This window comes from Calidris pugnax, unplaced genomic scaffold (assembly GCF_001431845.1).
Source record: "Calidris pugnax isolate Ruff unplaced genomic scaffold, ASM143184v1 scaffold20, whole genome shotgun sequence".
Lineage (NCBI taxonomy): Eukaryota > Metazoa > Chordata > Aves > Charadriiformes > Scolopacidae > Calidris > Calidris pugnax.
In genome coordinates this window covers 16,925,265-16,948,225 of record NW_015094510.1, presented here as the reverse complement: position 1 = coordinate 16,948,225, position 22,961 = coordinate 16,925,265, and the positions used below count along the sequence as shown (strand labels likewise).

The window sequence follows — 22,961 nt, the reverse complement described above, 5'->3', positions numbered from 1 at the left end:
TTTGATTTGGTGGGATTAGCTCCCCTCTGATGCTTTTCCTAGGTGTCAGTGATTTGCAATCTTCACCCAAAATCTTTATGGGCCTGGGCTTCTGATATTTGTGCCAGGAGTTGCTGAATCTTGTACTAAAACACTCATTGTATCCCAGCTTTTGTCAGGATGCTGAAAATAGCATTATCTAGAGGCTTTTAGCCTCATTCAGTGTTCTTCAGGCATGCCCATTCTGTGCTGTGTTAATTTAAAAACAAAAAAAAAAGTAAAAAGGTAGTAAAGATAGTACTGCTACCTTTTTTGGCAATAATATTTTTTGATCGCTGATTGAGTCAGTATTTCTGCTTCCTGTTCTGTCAGTTTTAAAACAGCTTCTCAACTTGATTTCCTTTTCACAGCATTTTGCTGTTTGCTGCTTACCTTATCTCAACTGGATTATATCTAAGTCCAGGACCAGACTGAACTTCCTACTTTGTTCTTAAGTTTTTGACTTCAGGACAGGGAAATAAAGTTGTGCTTGAAAAATAACATATATCACAATATATCACAAAGTTTTCTTGTGAGATGCTTTCTTTCAGATGACCTACATACTGAGCAACAGTCAAGCTGACTTTTTAGCCATGATGAAGAAGTTGAGCAGAACCTGTTGGCCCATATTCTTAAACATTTTGGTAGCAAAATCTGTTCATTTTTTTCTGAAATGGTTATATGCTTACTATCTTTGCTGTAGTTGCGGTGCTAATGATTCCTAGACAGCTGTAAGTTTCCGACTGTGTGTACAAAGAATCAAGGTAGTGGAAGACTTGCTCACTCTTGTTCTTGCAAAAGTGATATTGTTTAAAACTGTTTTAATAAATACATATAATGTAGCCTTTAATTTCATTGAAGGAAAGCTCATCATAGGAGGAACAGAAGACAGTGTATTTTTCTAGTGTTTATTGTGAAGGATTTGTAACTCTTCCTATAAAGAGCACTGAACCTGTAAATAAAAACAGGATTAACATTATTCAGTTTGGGACCACATTTTCAAAGTGTAGTACAGTTTAAATACATAAATTAGGCATGGAGCTGTCGGATCTGTGATCATTCGTTGCTTGTATGGAAACATAGACTGCAGTTGCCTCCTTGCCTTAGAATAATTTGGACATTTGTGTATTAAAATCAAAGGCCTTTTCAAAGAGTTGGTAACCCAAACCAGAAATTTGCTAAAACCTGAAAAACGTACCTAAACTGTTGACTAAAGAATCACTTTTGAACTGAGCAAAAGAGAGCCTGAATTCATTCCTTTGTGTTAATACTGTAGTTACAGAAGAGATTATTACAACCTCTTGAATGGAATCCCTGCCTGGGATTCGTTGGATTTGTGGTTCGGTTGTTTGTATTGCTGTGAGCTTGCCTCTCCTTCAGAGGGAAGGGAAGGGGATGCTGCTGCGTGTTCTGAGCTGGAGCTAGATGTAACAGTGTTGGTCTTCAGAATTTTTGAGTTATCAGCCTAGAAAGTGCTGAGGTAGGAATTAATACAGGGAGTTTCAGGCGCTGGAGTCCTGCTGCCTACGGGCAGAAGTCTGCTGTGTGCCATCTGCGTAGGCATGAATAAGTTTCATTTATAGGAAAAGATTTCTATTTTAACTTCTTCAGACACGAATTCAGCTGATCCAACCCATTTGTAATCTGAATTGCCCTGTGGAGGTCAGTCCCTAATCCTGGGACATTTAAGATCCGTAAGAACTTTCTAGTGGCTATAATTATGGTAGAAGTATCTTCTGAGCGCATACTGCATTTACATAGAAGAGTTCTAATCTGGCTTCCCTGACTTCTATGACTGTCGTGCATTCTTTATAAAGAAATTAAACTCTATTCTTTGTGCTTTAAAACCCCTACACCCACTGTTCCCGAGGCTGTTGAAATTTCACGGACTAAAGAATGGCACGCTATTTACAGAGAACTTATTGATTTCAGTGCTATTTGTTAAGGATTCTGCTATTGAAGCAGAGAGCATGCCTACCTGTGTTAGCTTGTCTCAGGAAGAACATGAAAGGTCTGTCTGCCTTGAAAATAGGCGTTCGAGATCTTTTTAGTAATACCATTGCTGTAATACAACAAAGACAACATTAGTAAAATGTGTCCGTTTTCATTCCATCTTTGTCAGTGCCCTCCAGCTCTCATGTTCAGCACCTTGAGTTTTGAGTTGCTCCTCTGCTTTAAGAAGGAAACAACAATTTTATCCAACAGAGAAAACAGTCTGGGGTGAACGAACAAGTCGTTGCTGAAGTTGAGTCTTACCTGGCTTTGGATTTCAAAGGTAATAGATTTTTTGTCGTTAGCCCCAACTCTGCTGAAGTCATGCCATGCTATTGCCTAACCTGTTAGCCACTTCCTAGCTGTGCTGTTGTGGTAAAAAAGATAAGCAAAGTACAAATGTGGTCCCTTTTCTAAATGGAAGAGAAATACCTACATCATCCTGGAATTGGAACTCTCAACAAAATCTGAGTATCCTCATTGTCAATTTATGATTGTCCTTCCCCTCTCTGGTTCTGGGTTAGTTATTAGATTAAATAAAGAGAATTAAGAATTATGATGGGTCAGCTATTCTTAAAATACATTTTATTTAAGTAAGTTCTTCCTTGTAGCTCTGTAGTATTAAGAACATTATACATTGTTAAAAAAAACAAAATACCCCCAGGTTTTGCTCATTTTTTAATGAGCAGTTAAAACAATCAAATTCAATTGAAAATTCAAGTAAGATTCAGTAAAACTAGTTGGAGTGGCACTATTTCAGTGCACTTTAAAAAGTGCCTGCTTTAGCTTTCAAGGCACTTGGTGGTGACTAGATCTAGAGCTTTTAAAGTAAACAATAAACATAATTATACCTTTTAAAATCAGCTTCTCAGCTTGGTCTGACTGGAGTTAAGGGGAGCTTTGGCATTGGTTTCAATGGGATAAATGTCTGATGTCTGATTGCTATTACCCTTAGTCTTTAGTATGTAACTGAAGCTAAATACTAAAAATATTAGTGCCCCTGTAGAGATGATAATTGTTATAAATTAAAGCTGTACAGCTCTGTGGAAAGGTTGACTTAGTTATGTCAAATTTTCAGTGTACACCCACGTATGTACAGCATGTGCCTTATTCAGAGTTGTTGCTAGAAGAATGCTACACCACATCGGGTGTGCTCGGGGTCCTCTCAGCACCGTGACCGTGGGCTGCACCGCAGAGCTCTCCCTACCTGCCTCTTGGGTTTCCTTCTGGAAGAAAGGAGGGCAAGCAGGAGAGATGGGAGAGACCCAGCTCTTGCCCTGATCTGAAGTCAGAGACCACCAGTGTTTGCAGTGTGTGCGTGGAGCACATCTGCAGCCAGAGCAGCCCAGGGAAGCAGAGAGGAGAGATGTGGTTAACCATCACCCTTCTGCTGGGCTGATGTTTGAGCAGCTTGAGGACATGTTCAGCTTCTGCAGAGAAGCAAGTGGCAGTAATGTCATACTCCATGCAGGGGGCTAGGGTGGCTGCTGCCTCTCACACTGACTTGTAGCATCTCCAGAGCATTTCCAAAACAGAAACAAAAAAGCAGAGGCTGCCTTTGGTAAAGCTCACGTGACAAAAATAAAAAGAAAAATGGGGATGGCGTAGCTCTGTAAATTTACTTCTGTTTTATTTGTGATGGTGAATTTCTATTGAGGTGTCATTCAGCTTAGGGAGGTAGTTTATTGACTCTTTTGTCCATAGCTGAGATTTTACTCCAAATCTCACCGTTCAGGCAGCCCCAGCTGCCCACTTGGAAATGATCTGTTGGCAGAAACTACTGCACACAAAGGCCACACCTCAAAGTACATAAGAAACAAGTCTGTCTTTGTCGTCATGAAGACAAAACTTTACCATCATGACCTCCAATACTATCAAAGAGATCATCTTCAGAAACCAAAACATTAGTAGCCTTTTTTCAGTCTTTGCTTTCATCACCTGAGGAAACAGATTTGGCCAACAGAAGAACAACTGGATTATTTTCTTCAACTGAACTTTCCCTGGGCTGGTAAAGCTGATTTTCACTTGAGTATTTATATGTTAGTCTAAGATCAAACATAGAAAGGGAAGAATTTTAAGAGTTCTTATGAACAATTACAAAAGTAAAATGGAAGAGTGCTAAATATAAAAATTTAAATTTAGGTTAGACATACATTGAAATGCTACCATGCTGCTGGGGTTTTTTTTTGTTTGTTTGTTTGTTTTTGTCTTAAATAAAAGACTGGTACTTGTTTCTGTAGTGATAATTTTCAGAAGTGAAAAGTCAAGTTTCTGTATTTGATTTACCTGTAGCTCCTGATGCCTTTGTGCCATCTTCTGTTACTTCAATCTCTGCTTTGTGAATAGCTTCTGCAAGGTAAAGACTACCTTGCTCTGCAAAAAAACCCAGAAATTCATATTAGTAGCTATTTTCTGTTTTTTTTTTTTTGTTTGTTTTTTTTGTCTTAAATAAAAGACTGATACTTGTTTCTGTAGTGATAATTTTCAGAAGTGAAAAGTCAAGTTTCTGTATTTGATTTACCTGTAGCTCCTGATGCCTTTGTGCCATCTTCTGTTACTTCAATCTCTGCTTTGTGAATAGCTTCTGCAAGATAAAGACTACCTTGCTCTGCAAAAAAACCCAGAAATTCATATTAGTAGCTATTTTCTGAATTCCATTGCAGACACCATTTTTTTTTTCTTAATTCAGAATGCTTTCACCTTTTTTTCTGCAGAATCTAAGGGTGACATAACTGTTAGGTATTTCACCAGGGCAAGTAATTCAATGACAGTATGCTGAAAACAGTACGTTGTGATGTTATTAGCTTTTCTTCTGTTGCAAATCCCTTCCATTGGTTCCTTCACCACATCACGTTTGGAAAGACAGCACAGTGCACACCTCTCTTCCAGTTCCTTTTTCTGTATCTGGCTTCTGCATTAGAAGATCCTCGGTTCTAATTTTGACTTAGCTCCTGATTTTTCATACATGTGCCTGATATGTAGGAGCATAGTCTGAACATCTAAGCTAGCTTGTTATGAAGGACTTTTTAGCTCAGCACGTAGCTGAGACAGTGTGACTGATACAGCTTTTGGACCAGCGTGACTTTTATGTGCAGGCAAGTTGGGGAAGAAGCTAAAATGCTCGTGTGTGTCTTGAATCTATTTGCCTAACTGTGTCCTTTGTCCGAACGCAGCTTCCTTGATGGCCCAGGTACCTCAGACTTCTATGTGAAACCTGCTTTTGGACAAGCAGTGAGCTTCTTGGGAAATAATCACTACTGTGAATTCAAAGATGGAATATTTTTCTGCTTAAAGGCATCTCTGCTATTGACTTCTCATGATTCAGGTCTGCTTTTTAATCTGGGGGAATGACAAGATTTTGACTGTGTTTGTATCCGTGTAAAGCTGGAAGAGCTGTGAGGTGTCCTCACGTTCCTACTGATGGAGCCAGCTGCAATCTGGCCCATTTCCACTGGTGTCCAGTGGTGGGAGTTGGGCTTACACTACAGAAGAACATTGCTTGGACACAATACAGGGACACCTTCTCCCTCATTTCTACCTCTATTTACCTATTCATTCATTTTTATGACTGTATGGATGATAGTGGACTGCGTGCTGAATGGGAATTACTAGTTTGAGAGGTCTCCAGGTTGTGGTGGAAAGCAAGATAACGTGGTGAGAGTAGAAACTAATTAACACAGTGGGGCCAATGAATCAATCGAGGAATCGTCGGAAGGGAAATTGCAGAAAAAAACACTCTTCATGAAGAAACAGTGGGCCCATGACATAAAATGGAGCTTGGAAAAAATGAATTTCAGAAAGATGCCAAGGAGAGTGTTACAAGTCTGTTTTTTCCCAGCTGACTGCAGAGGGCAGAAAGCAGGGAAGGTAGAGAGGTTTTTTTTCTTTCTTGTCTGAAGTTGAGGATGGAATCTGACATATAGGTGAAAACAAGGAAATGCTAGAGACCATTTTATCTGTTTCTATCTGAATTCTGTCCAGTCAAAGAATCTAGAATGGAAACGAGCAAAGCAAAACGGAGTAGAGGCAGAATTTTTTAAATTGGATAAATCTAACATATTTTGGAGGGAAGAAAATAGAAGTTTTCAGGCATAGAGAAGCTATTCCAGGTCTGAAATGAAGTAAGATATTTCTTTGCTAAATGTGATCTGAGAGTAAATATTCTAAAAATTACGGCTACTCCTTCATACGAAATAAGAACTGAAAACTTACTGTTCTTTTCCCAACTGTATCTATTGGTTAAATAAAAGATAAACCTTCCCTATAAACTCTGCCTCATGTAACTCTTGGACCATCATAGCTATAAACCACCTATTATGATACATGAAGGAACGGCTTTAAGCTCCAGCAGGGTAGGTTTAGACTGGACATTAGGAGGGAATTTTTCACAGAGAGAGTGGTTGGGCATTGGAACAGGCTGCCCAGGGAGGTGGTTGAGTCACCGTCCCTGGCTGTGTTTAAGGGCTGTTTAGATGGGGTGGTGGGGGATATGATGTAGGGGAGGACTTTGTAGAGTAGGGTAGATGGTTGGACTCGATGATCCCAAGGGTCTTTTCCAACCTGAATGCTTCTACGATTCTATAACTGAGTAGTGTAAGAGCAGAACTGAGAAGGGCCTCGACGTATCCTTGACTCCATAACCCTGCCACAGGCAGGATCCGATGCTTTTACAAGCCTTGCCCTGTATGATGTGAAGCAGAAAGCCACTGGGTTGCTTACGTAAGAAAGCAGCTGCTAAATGAGTTTATTTAAGATGGAGACTAATTTCCTCAGAGTATTTATCTTATTGCAATAGATGTTAACTTTATAAAATGCATCCTTGTGGACTTTATCAGCATATTGACATTAGTTTGCAATAAACAAAGGAGCAGGTTTTAACAAATAAGCGGGCAATGACAGATTATTTTAATGTGCATCTCGTTGCAGTCTGAGATATGTACTGCAATAAACCAATGCAGTCAAAGGGGTATAAAAACCCCCACGTAAGTAATGTGCCTTCTGAGGTTTGTTCCAGGAAAGCAACTTTTCTGTAAAACCAGCTTTGTTTAAATTGGAGTTATTTCTTCTTCTTGTACCTCCGTTTCTTTACTCACATGCACAAGAATTGCGTGAACTCTGCCACCTCTCTGGGCAGTTACCACTCAGAGTCTTTGCTATGAGCAGAAATGACCAAGTTGAAATAATATATGTTACTTTCAGTATTTAATATTAAATGGGGATAAAAATTTTCCAATAAGTGGGATGATTTAAGACTTTCAGACCCAAGAGAGTTTACAGTCATAATGCTAGTGTTTTAGCAAGGGGAAAGTATAATTTAGTCCACTGGTCACTGGATTAGCAACACAAGGTAGCGTGGACACATGTCAGCATTTTTGCGGTGTCAAGAGTTGAAATGCCTTTGCATTGCTGGACCTGTTAGACCAGCATCCCTAATTGTTAAATGACCATTTATAAAGCAAACATAGGAATGCAAGTTGCATTAAAGCATCCTAAATCTCTGAGTCAATAACCATTTTCCAGGCCTGCACTGCCTTCACAGTTTTAATCTTAAAGAAAGAAGGAAAAGAAAAAAAAAAAGCAAAAGCAAGACCAAAATCAGTCCTGGCCCTTTCAGATTCCTCTTTCCTGCAAAACAACAGCTCAAAATACAATTGCCAATAATAAAGTAGAAAAGTTGAGTGTGAATTATATTTGAGGTCCACAGAGAAAGAAGTACAATCAATTCAGAAGGCCCAGGTCTACTGAATCATTCAAATGTAAGAGTCTACAACTACTGGGACAGTGATCGTTTTTTATTCAGTCAAGCCTCTTACCTGAAATACCTTTAAAATTAGCAGTGATGGGATCAAATGCGTCTCTGATTCCCAAGGCAGAAAAAACTGTCTTTAGGTCAAAAAGGCTTTGAATAGTGAACCTGAAATTAATATGGTAGATTTTATTTAAGTGTGGGATTTGTAGTTCCATAGAGCTAAAAGGTGGAATACATGTAATTTATTTCAAGCCTTTGCATTTCATCCCTCTATTTCTGTGTGAGCCCAATGCCTTCTGTCTGATTAAGGGTACTTTGCAGAAAAGCGACTCATCTTCACCTGAAGAGTTAACAGAAGGAATCCCTTGCCTCCATCTATTGCAATCAGACCCCCCTCTCAGTCTTCTTGACACAAGAACTCTGCATTTCTACAAGTGTCCTCTTTTTAACAGTCTTTATGGCCATAGCGAAGGGCCCTTTGAAACATTTGCAAAAGATTAGCTCGGAGAGAAAGGGTATTAGTGTACAAATTGTTTTTCAGCACTTCGTTAACGCAGGGAATGTATTGTAAGAGACGCGTAATGAAGCCCTTCCATGCTGATCCATACAATAGGCACGGCCACAAAAGGCTCTCCTGCACCTGATTCCTCCTGCTATGCAATTTTATTTGAATAGCTGAGAGAAAATAGCTCCAGGATGTATGCATTTGCTAGCAACGGTGAATGACTAATGTGGAAAACGGATGGCTGAAACTTGCTTTGTGCACAGAAAGATGGGTAGGAACTGGTGGGGGGCCCCCAGGTTCTTTGCAGAGTACTTTTGTTGTACACTAGCAAGTTATAAAAGTATGCTATTGCATTTCTTTTAAAGGTAATATATTTACTCTTTCTTAAGCAAAGAGAAAAAGGAAAGGGTGGGAAAGGGCCAGGAACATTTCTCTCTTTTCACATCTTAAAAGGATTGCTGTACCCCAAACAAATTTTCAATAAAAGCTGTAGAATCAAATGAAATATTTGGTTTTTAAACAGTACAGAGCATACCAGAAAGTTTGGGCATTCCCAGCTCACCTCTTCATGGCTTAAGAAAGGGCTTAAGAAAGAGCTTTTCTGATCATGTGATGAATAACAAAACTGAAAGCATCTCATTTGTTTTTATCTCACACATTGCTCTTGTCAGCACTATCACACAGAATTCTGACAACTGAAGCAGTGCAGCTACCTAGCACTATTAATATCGCTTACCTAGGGAGAAAAATGTCCATCTTCGTTCTCTTTAAGCTGTTGGCCCAGAGGTTTATGGTTTTGGCAGAAAGGTGAGACTCAATCTGGAACAAAGACGTTCTTTTGTGGCTGGGAAGCACGAGGAACATGCTGAGTTTCTCCCCCAGGTAAGGTAACTCGACCACGTTGAAAGCCTCCTGAGCTGCAGTCTGGAATTGGCCTGTAGGTGGGAAAATATAGATCTTAATTCATCATTCAAGTGGGGGGGAAAAATAAATTCCAAACCCACCAACTCAAGCCTGGGTCAGCAGATGGTTCAGAAGAGCAGTGATGGGGCATAAGGGGTTGTCTCTAGCACATGGACCCTGGCAGCCAGCTCAGGTTGCTCTTAACTCACAACAGTGGCCCATCTGAACAGAGGTGGTTGGGTGATATCCATACACAGATATGTCTTGGCAGAAAAATGCCAATGACAGTAACAGTTCCTGGAGCGCTGTCTCAACAGAGAAGAGATATTTTATTACTGTCTCATACCATAGATGTCCTCCTTGCTCAGAGTTTAAAAAACATTACTGAGGCACTGACAGTAAATTTATGGTGACTTTTCCGTCAATGCTTGTTCTTTGAATAAATGTACAATTTTTAAATATCTTTCACTAAAAATTCACTATTGATAGAAATCAGAAAAACTAAACGAAGTATCCTGTTTAATTCAGTGATACCTAATTTGCCTCATGTTTCCATCTTTACTACCTTTAAAAATCAGTTTTAAGCTTATTTCAAAAAACAAATAGTTACATTAAACAATAATGTAGTTAGGCTTATGCTTATTTATGCACTAAATTTCTTATTTTTGAAAATCTAGACACAAAGACTTATCCAAACCAGATGAAGGTTATGAAAACTAGTCTGACAAGTAAAAGCTGGTGGGCTTCCAAACTTGTAATTAATTACGCAACAGTTTGTAACGGCCATTTAAAAGTACCGTTTTAGTTCCGTATTTCGAAGAATAATTAATCCAGGCCTTTCTAATGGACTTTGTTATACAGTAGAATAGATTCAATTATCACAATTTTACATTCTTATTTTTTCATCTGTTAATCCAATAAATTTACCCAGCTGTGGTATTTGTATCTTCAAGGGTAGATACGCTTTCTGGGTCAGGGGTTATAAATGGCTGAATATATATAGCTCATGTCCATAATGTCTAAATATTTGCCAATAAATACATAGCTATAGGATGTCTCAAATGTTTAGTGTACAACATTTGTTAGTTTTGCAGATACGGACTAAATAGAGTTCCTTAAGTGTTGATTATTCTGCTAGATTAAATTTTAGGCTCTTAGATTAGTAAGATTCTTCTGCCATGTAATATGGACAGGGAATTGCGCTGTTAAAACAACCTCCTAGAACAGGGATTTTCTGCTGGGAAAAGACCTTCTGATTTGTAATGGGCAAGCAGGGAAGTTTTATTTATAGTACACTGGATGTTTAGTTTGTGGGCATGCTGATATTTCGAAGTCAACATGTTCTACACAAAGGTTACACAGTCCTTACTTGTTAATTAGAAAGAAAATCAAAGACATGAAATTATAAAGTCAGAATTTAGTGTTCCTTACTTGAACTGATTTTGAGCATCCCATAAGGATTATATATATGCTAAATCAGTATTCAAATATGGTTAACAAATTGGTTGGAAAAATGAATATGTAAAATAACTGCAGTGTTTAAAAGGCATGTGTACACAGTAATGTTGACATTTTCTTAGAGCAGTGTTAATTGTCCCCAGGCTGATTTGTTCTGTGTGGCCATGTTGAAAGGATAAATAATGTTGTAAATGCTAAGACAATAACAGGCCACAGCTAATCTTTCTTGCTCTGTGTCTTGGATCCCGATGGGAGACGGCTGCTGTCATTTAATAATGAAGGAAAGTTATCTCCTGCCTCTGTTTTGTTTTTCTTTTTTCTTTGTTTTTTGTTTTGGGTTGGTTTTGTACTGAACCTCTTTTATGTACTAATTTCAAACTGGTTAGAAATCTTTCTAGCATTTCTAGAGACAAAGACTGAATTGGTCCTATCAAATCTGACAACCAACAAATTTTAAATGATCCCTCCCATTTCAACTTCCCTCAAAAGTCTCTGCAGCTGCAGAGAGCTCACACATCTCAGGTCAGATGAAAATGTAATCCCGGTATTTTGGTTAACTTTCCCTATATTTAACACTCCAGCTACCTACGTAAGGATGATAGGATGGAGTCCTTGTGTGTAGGAAAATGGTCAGACAAGAAGAACTCATGATTTCACAGCAAGTTTGCAAGGGCTCAGGAGCAAATATATGGTCAGTCAATGCAGCTCAGCTGCTGAACTGGTCTTTACCCAAGATGCCCACTTGTACAAGCACTGGCAGCCCTTGCCTTCGGTCATTTTAGGCCTCTCATGTCTCTATCTCCCTCTTCTAAAAGAGAAAGTTCACAGAAAAAGCCTGTTCCTGAGCTAATAGGTATGTGTTAGTCCCAAGAAATGTGTTTGTTTACCCAAACAGCTCGCAAAGCAACAAAGGGTGAGGCTATTCCAGATATGATGAGTAGCAAAGCCCCTGTGGTGAGCTGGTGATACTAAGTCAGCCAGGGCTGAAAGATCACGAGGTGATGTAGTGGTTTATGTTATTCAACAACAAGGAAGATATGGTTTAGGGTTTTGGAAGGGGAAATGCTGCACTCCTGTGTAAAGTCAATTAACTTATAAAAGAGGATGGGAATCATGGAGCAGATCCTCCTGGAAACTCTGTTAAGGCACATGGAAAATAAGCAGGTGATTGGTGACAGCCAACAAGGCTGCACCAATGCCAAATTTTGACAAATTTGGTGGCCTTCTACAATGGTCTTTTCCAACTCTAAACATTCTATGATTCTATGTTTCTACGAATGCTCCAAGTCCGAGCTTTGAATGCACTCAAGAGGTGCCAATACCAACAGGAGGAAGTGTGGGGGACACACCACGGATGGCCCAGAAGAAGAGACACCATAAAGAAAGGTGTAACAGTAAGGACAAGCTTGCAAAGGAAAAGTGGTTCCTTAGCCAGGTGGGTTATGGTTCAGAGATAAATAAGCATAGAAATAATGATTGGCCAACTGCCTGCCTCATGTGACTGTTGCACAGAAAAAGAAAATGTTTTAGCCATATAAACAAGAGAAAAAAGAAGGAAGAATAGTGCTGCTGAACACTGAATTTAGATTCAACCCAATTGTTTCCTGGAACTGATGGAAAAGAAATAATCTGATGATATAGCAAAGGATAACCATGAGGTTCCTAAAGTAAATTAGGAAAGAACAGGAGGTATTACAACAACAGAGACCAAAACAAAATTTAGACTATTTGAGAGAGACAAATAGTAACCTGGGGCCTGGATGATTGTCACCCCAGAATACATAAAGGACTTGGATGTGAAATTGCAAATATATCAGCAAAGATTTTTAATAGACCTGTAGATTCAGTTGTCTAACAATACTGGAAAGCAGGAGTATATTTATAAAGAAAAGAAAGTGATCTGGAAAATTTTAGGTCTGTCTTTGAGAAGTTTTAGAGAGTACTCTGAAGAAAAGAATAATCAAGTCACAGAGGGAAATAGAAAGAGTGATAAATTGCAGTATCAGAGAGAGCCTAGCAAAGAAATCTATAAGCTCTTTTGACTCGATAACTAATTTGAAATAAAAGGCATAGATTCAGCAATCTAGTTTTAAGTAAACATATTAAACATAGTTTCACTGTGGCACTATTTACAGGTAGAAGTGATGGCAATTAGAGCAAGAACTGAAAGGCAGCAAGCAGTCACTTGAAGGGGAAACTACAATGAGCTAGGTTATGAGTGGGGCTCCCAGGTTGAAAAAATGCTGCCAGTGGCTTTCCAAAGTACTGCCAACACTGCCACAAGACTTCCATCAAAGACAAAGAGTGAGGTCACCATGATGACTGCAGTGGTGGAAATCAAATGACGGTTCAAAAACACACAAAAAGGTATGTATGGGTGGAGATTTCCCTCCCCTTGATTTACCTAGGACTCAACAGCTGGAAAAAAGTGGAGAAAGAAAAAAGGTCCAGGTGGGGTCAACCTTGAGTAACCACCCTGAGCTGATTTTGTGGTGCGCTATGAAAGGTATTTTTAGCAAGTCACAGAAATATTAAGAGCATTTTATTAAGCATATATATGGCCTCATTAAAAGTATTATGTACATTCCTGGCTACTTATTTTCAAGAAAGATTAATTTAAATTGGAAAAGCGCAGAAAAGGACTACTAGAGAATTGAAGTATCTGTTTTTTTAATAGATTAGAAAAGCCTGGCATCTTCAGCTTAGTTAACAGGAAATTGAGAGGCAGCTTGGTGACTGGCAAATGCATTTGGGAGTAAATATCAAAGTTGAAGAGAAACTATTTAAGTCAAAGGATAAAGCTGTCACAATGGTAAGAGATATAAATTGGCCTTGAAAAATTTTAGACTCAGAATTAGAAAGGTTTTCACCTAAGTGAAGTTTTGAAATTTAGGATAGAAGGGAAATGAGATTTTTATATTTTGAAAGGGATTGTAGAGGTAACTGGAAGAATTCCTGGTAGTAGGAAATTAAGCTGACAGCATGAGTCCTTCTGTCAGCAACCCACACACTCCAGGCCTTTGAGAGGAGCATACTCTGTATTCATATATTATACAAATAAGAGTTTAATCTGTATTTATACTGTTTTAAGCCCATGCTGAGACCATCAACTGTTTATAAATGATTGAAAAATTCTTCTCCCTTTTATTGCAAAGTTTGGCCCTGAAGATCTGAAGTTTTACCCTAAAGCCTTGGAGACCAGCTGGGACAGGAGGGATGGGTGTGTGGTGCTGGTGCTCATAGTGATATTACCCTCTCTCTGGTGCTCACACACTCAAGGCGCAAACAGTGACAAGACTGAGGGGCCAGGAAATTTTTTACCCACCCCACAGATCAAATTGGTAAGGGCTTGACCTTGTTTTAGTCTTAACTGCCTCTCTGTCATGGGATCAGATGTGCTTCCTACCGTCCTCCCTTCCTAGGCAGCTTTATTTAACAAGCTCCCTGCTATTGCAAAGGACTTTGTATACCAAGGTACCTCCAGTCTCTCCTGTTCCCTTTTCCTGGCACGTTCTCTTGGTGCCCTTCAGTTGTTTGCAATAGCTGACAAGTTTTTTATGGAGTGCTGGGAGACATTGGTCTGTGAGGGGTGGGGCATGGATGGTAGGTATTTTAAGAACCATTTTGAACCTGGGATCTGCTTTGTGATTGCCTGCAATTATAAGGAGCCAATTCAGTCACCCAGGTGTTCTTTTTGTTTGATGGGATTTCTTCAGAGACTTCTCTAGGCTGGGAAAATATTACATCTTAGTGTGGTAGTTGTGGAAATTAAATAAATAAAACTGTTCCATTTTGTACAATAGAGCAACTCTGGATCAAGGACAATTACCGTAGTTAACTTCAGCTTCATGATGCATCGTGGGCACTTTCAGGGTTGAACCTTCCTCTGTGGTGAAAGGCAACATCTGGGTATCCATAAAGGAAAACCTCTTTTGCCACGTGCTTTTGAAGTACAAGGAGCTCACCAGGGCCATCTGGCTGAGTGGCGACCCAACGGTCTCCAATGGCATGCCACGGACATCCCCACCTGCACGGGAGAGAGGTGGAGAGAGGGACACTTACCATCTTACTCACCCAGTAAAGAAAGCAAGTTGGAAAAACTCTCTGTCCCTAAAGGCAAGAGGCACAACTCACAAGGCACTATTAAACCCTCTACCTTTCCCTCCCCAGCTGTGTGTTGTGGGTGCCTGTTGGTCCACGCTCTCCAGAGCCAAGCCCGAGTTGGTCAATATTGAGGGCCAAAGTTGTGCCAGGACTATGCTACTCACTGAACAGCATGGATGACAGCAGCCTGGTGCCCAGCACCATGCCCTGGTCCTAACTGGTTTTCTAGACTAAATGCGCTTGCATGTATCTTGGAGTGGTTCATTGTTGGCACTAGAAATCCGTCATGAAATGGATTCATGATTACAGGCCGCTTTACGAAGTAACTAAGTCAACTGAAGCTCATATCCTAATTCTCCTTCTCTACTACTTACCTGACGGTTTAACTGATCCTACTTTTGGGTATCTGAAAGATTTTTGAGAACGTGATCCCCTTTTAATTCATCAATATGCATGTGAGCACCACAATATGAACTCCCATTTTGGTATCCTCTTCTAGAGAAATACTTTTGTATCATGAAGCTGGATCACTTATTACAGGTAATTTAAGAAGGATAGAATTTTTTTTTTCAGTACCAGCTTTAATGTTTGTGATTACCATCCCCTCATGTTGATGGCCAAATTAACACTAACTTTACTGAAGGTGACAGGGCAAATCAGGGACTGATTTGCTCTGCTGCTTCTAAGGACTTGCTCTTTCAATTATTTTTTTCATTAATACAGAATTTAATGTCATTTATTTTCTTGCTTGTGTGGAAAGCAAATTATTTTTATTTCCTATTTTGACTTTTTAAACTCAGGGCCCGACTGCTGAGCTTGTGGCCCTGTGTGTTCCCCACAGCAGCATGAAAGCATTTGACACGGTGAACTCGGTCCCTGGGGAATTTGGCTGCTCCTCATTAAAACTGAAAACACTGCAAAGGATTTTAAAAATTAGAGGAACAAGGACAAGCGGTTACCAGCTTGAGACTGGAAACTTATACTCACAGATTCAGACCTATTCCAGCTTTTGCATAGGAAATGAGCATCAGCACAAGAATCAGATTTCCTGGCTCTCAGCCTTGGTTTGGACATAGTGGAGTGTTGCAAAAAGGTTAAATGCAATTTCTCTCACTACTCTGATTTGACATTTTATTCATGTGCGATCTTTCTCGTGGGTGGTTACGTTACCTCCGAGGTTACCGGTGATCCATTCCTGTATTTGGGCTGTGGTTCTGTTGGGGTCAGTGAGGCTGGTTTGCTGCAGGCTGCTGTTTTCCCAGCGCCCAGCATGTGCAGCGAAGCCGGGCGAGAGCTGCACCCCGGCGTCCACGAAGAAGGAACATGCCAGCTGAACCACCGTGCCTTGGCTGGAGTCAGTGGCTCCTTCTTCCACGGCGTGCAAGAAGTCCTGCACACTTTGATCTGCCAGGCAAGAGAGAGGAAAAACCTGCAATTATCACCTTGAGGCTACGGGTAGCAGAGATTGCACCAGGGCCAGCAATGATGCAAGATGAGCGGCTCTCATCTCTAGTGCTGATGCTGCTGTCCTCTGAAAGTTAAAGCACTGTAACAGCTGAAGCACTCTTGACTTTATGGGGTATTACTGTCAAGCACTACTGTCAAGGACGGTGACGCACTGGGCACAGGAAAGCGCTCTTCATGTCGCTGTAGAAATCTCTCTAGTGCAGATATGTCTGTGTCTGTTTCACATCAGGCTCACACCTCTCTGTAAACACAGCTCTTACATTTCATAAGGTACATTACTTTTTTGGAGCACTCTCTGAGTTCCCATTAGTGAGATCTAGCACCTCTGGATGTAGATGCTGCCGATGCCGCAGTACCACCGTTTCCTTCTCCTGCTGTTATCAATGCCACCCGCCCCAGGAGAGGCATCTCCCTGACTGCCCCTGGTCTGTCTCTGCTACCATTGGCCCTCATGTGCTGTTTTGTTTCTGGAAGGCTGGTGCCACAAACTGGCCCAGTGCTGCAGATGAGCCGTGGAAATGCTAAATAGAGCTGATAGGTTGAGTCATTTGTGTTACAAGCGTTTCTTCTTTTTATATAACCCACAAGAGCATTTGCTCTTTTTTTTTGAAGTACAATTATATTTCTTATTCATTATTCATTTTTTTTAATTCCTAAGAACCTTCAAATCCTTTCCTAAAAACACTATTCTTTGGCTAATTTTTCCTCAATTGGAATGGCTGATTATTCCTTCTAAATGTAGAGTTTTGTACTTGTCTTTATTGAATGGTGTCCTATTGACTTCACGAATTTCTTTAAGTTTCTAAGATCCTTTTAAATTCTATTCCAGTCTTCCCAAATGCTTGTAGCAATTACAAATTCAGTGTAATTCAAAAATTCAGTAATGTATTTTCTAATTTGTTGTCTAATGAACATAGTTGAATAGTGCCCCAGTTTCCTGTTCCCGAGGAGCTCATGGTAGTTCAACGGTGGTGGCTTCTGTGATGGATACACCGTTGAAGTGTGGGCCCAATGGGAACATGAGTCCTGCAAACTTAGAGAATCTTGTGTTTTTAAAATCACAAAGTAGGCTCCCCTATAGGGTGATTTAGCAGCCATTTCTGGCTGCCATTATTTTGCATGCTGTAATGGTTTGTCATGGGATGGTTCATGCTGTGGTGACCTCCTGAGGCCTGAGACTTGCACCCAGTCTGGACGATGCTTATGGGCTCTGTCAAATTTTTGCAAACTTCCCATGTTCATGGTTCAGCCCCTTTCCTGTTTTCCTTCTGCTTTGGAGGACACTTGCCTGTGCCCAGACAATAAAAGTCTTGTTGAGATTTTTACTTGCTTTTAAGACGTTTTCAGCAGGTTCCTCCTTCTATGAATAGGTTTTCCACTGGAGCACTGCTTCTTCAGCAACACATTGGTACCTCTTGGCTCTGCGGGACCATCAGGACCTTTCTGATTTCCCAACCAAGTGTCCCAATTTCTGTGTGAAATCTTAGCAGCTCTCTGTTATATACGAATTGCTGGCCACCATCTCCAAGGAGAGTCAGTATTGTGCCCCTTGCTTCTCCAGGTTGCTGTACTTGGCTCAGATGCTTCTCTGTCTTGGCCTGAAACCTCAGGATGCCCTGGGAAGCTCACAGGTATCTGGCTCCCCATGGTGTTGTCTGGGCTTTCTGTTATGGGCTGGCTGGAAGTCTTTGTTTTGACTCAACGGAGACCTTAGACAAAGGAAGGAATCACCCAGTTTCTCCAGATGCCTGTGGGGGGTGGAGGGAAGTCAGGGTGGGCTGCTGCCTGGGACATGGGTGGTTTGGGGCAGCTAACTGGGGAAGTCCATCCTATCTGGACTGACCTGTCCCAGGCTGAGTATCAGGTCAAGGGCAGGATTGCTGTGACCCTCCAGCTGCCAGCCAAGCCATCAGGAGACTTTTACTACGTTGGTTCAGATTCTTGATGGGTTAAAGGGAGAGTTTCATGACTACTGATTTCTACCACCTGAGAGTCCAGTGCATGTTTTCTAACCTAATAGTGCTCCTTTAATAACCTGCAGGAAGACTAATCACCTATGGGAAGTTTAGTATTAAAATTTAGATCTATTACTCTTTAAGGGATAAAATATTGAACTCCTTGAACAGATGTCAAGAAAACTCACACGATCTGAGGTGTAAAGTGCTTTTCTCGTGTGTTTTGCATTAGTGCAGGAGCATTTGGCCAGCTCTCTGGAGGATGTGAGAAGTCAAAGATGGTAAATTGGAAACAGATGTTAATGTGAGGTGTGGTATCCTGAGCTTGTAACTTCAGCCATATCAAGGTGCTTAGCTAACCAAAGTCCTGAATTCTTACTTGGAGAACAGTTCAAAATAGCTTTAAAACACTCTACCGTTGATAAAACAAAGCAGCAAAGAGAAAACATTTTATAGCATGTGATTTTGTCTGTGCTGTCTAGAGAGACATCCCTTTATACATTGTTTTTCTTAGCGCTAGAATAAAGGTGAACAAATCTTCCAAACATTAAAAGAAGATTACAAGTGCATGTAAGAGCGGATTCTCTGTGAATAGTGAATGAACCATCAATGTTTTTATTGTTTTCAGCCTGCAAGATTTTAACCACATTCATTATTGTTTACGACAGACCAAAAAGAAACATTAATGCAAACATCTAATGGATGAAAGAAATTTTATCAGATATGCCTACAGATGTGATTTGGTTGTACTCATCTGGTAGGAAATTTGATCTAAGTATTTGATTTATTAATTTGATTGAAATCATTTGAGGAAGTGTGTTCCTTCTCCATCACTGGAAACGTGCTGTTATAGCTGATAGCAATAGATCCCATCCTACTTTATTTTCACATTCATGCATTAATATTACTGAAAGCCAAAGCTCATGTGGCTGGTACCACAGACAACTAAAACAGACACAAAATGTCTGCTTGATATGGTGTGCCATATGAGAAGAAGTAAAGGAGAGCAAAAGAGCCAGCAGGTTGTTAGCAGCCTCTGCACTTCTCTTTGTTACGTTTTGTGTGGAGATCTGTGCCTGAATTTCATGGTGCAATATAATTCTTAAGGTTCTTTCTTAATAACTGAGCCCCTAATGACCAGACATGTCAAGCAAGGTATAATCCTTGGACGAATTAATGCTGTTTAAAATTACCCTATTGAATTTGCAGAAACAGGAGTCTTATAGGCAAGACTTCATTATATCAGCAGCTCGTAATGTGGGTGCACTGTCCTTGTGTCAGTACATGCAGCTGTATCTGTATGTATCAGCCTGAGACAGCTCTTCCTGCTGTGTTGGTTTTGAATATCAATGCTACACAGAACGGTGCTGGTGACAAAGGCAGGTCATAGCACCCGACGATGAAATTGCTGTAAGTTTTATCTCTAGTCTTCATACACTGAAAGTAAATTTTATGCAGGGAAATAGCAGTGTCACCTCTATACATAAGTCTTGTATGCAAGCTGCAAATTTTGAAGATGAGGCAGTCATCTGCTTTTCATAAACATTGTGCTCATAATGTAAAATAGTTTTTGACGTGTGAGGCGAGATGGTAGGATAATCCAGAGCTCAAATGAAAACAGCATCCTTAAATTCAGCTGACTTAATGCTGGATTTTAAGACATCTGCCTGTTCCATATCCCTTCCAGATTCCCAGTGAGTTTTATTTTAGCTTGCTTTCAGGGAAAGATGCAATTGCACCATCCATCTGTCAATGTATATCTCTCTGCCAGTCTCCTTCTAATAACTTCTCATCTTTTTGGCCAGTTGTAATAACACTAGAAAAAGGTGCAAAACCTTAAAGATAATACAATTTCTATAGGTTTCATAAAATTTGTTACTGGGATAGGAGAGAAAATGACCGTCCTCTGTCTGGCATCTCCCCGAAGAGGACACAGGGGATGCCAGGACACAAAGGACACAGTCGGCCTCTGGGAAACCAGGAGCAATTCTGCTGTTCATGGAAGTAGCATTTCTAGATGCCAGATTCTACTGTATTTCAGTGCATCGAGAGAGTAAGCACTGATCAAGAAAAAAGAGGAATAATAACACGCATATAAAATACTCCCTTGAGTTTCCTTTGTCCAGATGATACCTGAATATCAAAGATGGAGAAAACACTCCTAAGCTTCATCTTGCAGTGAGACAGAAGACAGAAGTTTACTATGATGTGTGCAATTGCTGTCTCCTTAGTGAAGCTGTGAATTTATTGCAAAATGTATGACAAGAAGTATTTTTTTAAAGCAGTACATTACCATGAATGTTGTATCCTAGGGCATCCCGCAGCTCTGTAAAGGTATTTCCTTGAGCTCCAAACTGCAGCAGCTCCAAAGAAACAGCCACACTTGCTGGAGAGATGACCAGATTGGTTCTGTTCTCTGCTTCAGATATATGCCGGTAGAGATTGATGGCAAATTCAGTCCTCAGCTCTTTCAGCTCATCATAGGAGATGCAGTTTCCTTTGGTTAAGCAGCAAGCAGACAGGATAAATGCAGAGAAGAAAATGGGCAACATGAAGGCAAGGTGGGAACACTCTCCACCAACCAATCATACCTGCAATTAATAATACAGTTATATTTAGAAAAGCTGAGCTGACAGAGGAACTTTCTCTTTCCATCAGTGTCAAGATACCACTCGCAATAGTAATGATCACTGTTAAAATACGTGTCCAGGTCTACTCAGTATCTATTGTCATAAACCTTTCCCCCTCCCCCAAAACAGAGATGTAGGGACATGCTGATGACTCTGTTGACTAAGAACTGAGTTTTCCAGTACCCATATAGGACGGTTGGCCATTACCATGCGTGGAGATGCAGAGATGGTGAAAAAGTTAGCTACCTGCACGCATGATGGGACACCTCAGTGCAGTTTCTATCCTGCTGAGTGCCCACAGCTCCTTTCTGTCCCCAGCAGAAGGGGGGTCACATCCAGCACTCCCAGAAGGAAGGCCACCCCTCGGGTGTCTGACTGGAGGCTCCAGGCTGGGCTTTAGATCCAAGTTTGCAAAAAGCTGGCTTCAAATTTCCCCCCAGGATACTCCTTTTATGAAATTTATCCCAGTGAAAAAAGGTTGTATTTGCAAAAAGCTCCAGTGTTTGCAGCACAAAAGTCACTGCTTCAGATTTTTATGGGAAATCAAGCATTGGTCAATGTTATATTAAGAAACACTTAGATTCATAGAATCATAGAATGGTTAGAGTTGGAAGGGACCTTAAAGATCATCGAGTTCCAACCCCCCTGCCATGGGCAGGGACACCTCCCACTAGAAATCATATTTAAAAGAATAATGCTAAAATGACAGCATAGCTTTCTTTACAAAATTTTACCTTTTGCAAATTGTATGCAAGTATATTTTAAAAAATACTGCACCTTCTTTCACTTCAGGATTTCCTACAAATCTTTCTCCATGCCCTTTGCTCTAGAGAGCACCTCTAATGCCTCGCATTTACTCACAGTTAGCTCTGTTAAATTGTCTTGCCTTTCTGTGTCCTTCTGGGTGTCTGAATGGAAGCTGTCTATGTACGTCTTGTCTCCTTCTTTAATAGGTAGTGGAGTAAAGACTAAGTCATGAGACTGCGTTTAAAGGGATAGTCAGTGATCAGAGTCTCTGTCGGCGATGTCTGTACCACTCTGTCCAAATTCCTGTAGGCTACAAGCTCTATGGAGAGCCAGGCAAAGCGGCATGCCACTGACCAGCAAATCCAAGGCAAGGAACAAAAAGGTACACATGGAGATACAGTCAGCAACTTCCTTCCAAGCCCTGCTCGAGCCTCATGAGACTTGTGACCTGCTGGTACCGAGTAAGGCATCTCCTATCTCTCTTCCCACCCCCCTCCTCCTTTTATATGAATTCCATTGATTCCTCTGCCACAAAGGGGAAGAGAAAGGGCTCTCTGTGTACCAGGCACACAGCTATTTTTTTCCCCCCACTTTGAAACATTATTCAGAAATCCCATGCAATTAAAATGTCTTTATTTGCCAGTATTTTTTTTTTAATGCCATCCCAAATAGAAAGATTTTCATTCACTCTTTAGTCTCCAGGAGGAAATAAACACCAATGCGGTGCACTTGAAGCAGATTGAACGAGGAAGGTGTCTCTTTGAACGAATCAGAAGCAGAAGAGTTGTGGCTGTGACCGCTCTAAAAGCAGCTTCAGCTGTTCATGGGTTTCTTCATGTGACGGGATCAAATTCTTCCTACCATATTCACAGGTTCAGCCTCACAGCTTCACAATGGCACCTTAAGCAAGCAAGGTTTCCGCTTAAAAATGAGTGCAAAACTGCAGCTTATTGATCTTCATAGAGTCTGACATTATATATACGCCTAGTTATTTCATAGTGAACATTCCTGTTGCAAGTGGGAAAGAAGACATGGGGAAAAAGGTCATTACAATCAAGTAGTAGTGTTTCGCTGCTACTGTTTCATCCTTAGCAAGGAAGAAGCAGCCACACGATTGAATTTGGGTCTGAACGAGAATGAAGCAATGGGCCTCCCTTCGTCTGCACTTGTGCTGTTCCTCTCTTTCTGCTGTTTTGAGAGGATGACAGAATAGACACTGTTACTGGGGTCTGTCTCAGGGTTTAGACCACATTCCTGCTAGGACAAATGAAGGGCAAGACCTTGGCTAGTACAACAGGCAGAGATTTCAATGGCAGTATCCTCATGCTGAAAATGTGGGCTTAAGAGTTTGCTGCATGAGGTCCTCTCTGCTGAAGTTATCATTAATAGTGTCCACTGGACTGGACATGTATTCAGAGAGGATGAAACAGAGG

The 22,961-nt window shown here is 40.6% G+C and overlaps 1 protein-coding gene across 1 annotated transcript; it reads right to left on the bottom strand.

Annotated features, from left to right (window-relative positions):
- Positions 1-777: 777 nt before the first annotated feature.
- On the bottom strand, positions 778-21,686 carry SERPINE3 (serpin peptidase inhibitor, clade E (nexin, plasminogen activator inhibitor type 1), member 3). The gene is made up of 9 exons (XM_014965740.1): positions 21,643-21,686; positions 20,445-20,742; positions 15,900-16,133; positions 14,455-14,652; positions 9,001-9,199; positions 7,824-7,924; positions 4,532-4,618; positions 1,997-2,080; positions 778-970 (listed from the first exon to the last, which is right to left on the bottom strand). The coding sequence occupies exons 2-9, from the start codon at positions 20,701-20,703 to the stop codon at positions 927-929; spliced, it is 1,206 nt and encodes a 401-aa protein (XP_014821226.1). The 5' UTR covers positions 20,704-20,742; positions 21,643-21,686; the 3' UTR covers positions 778-926.
- Between the last annotated feature and the right edge of the window lie 1,275 nt (positions 21,687-22,961).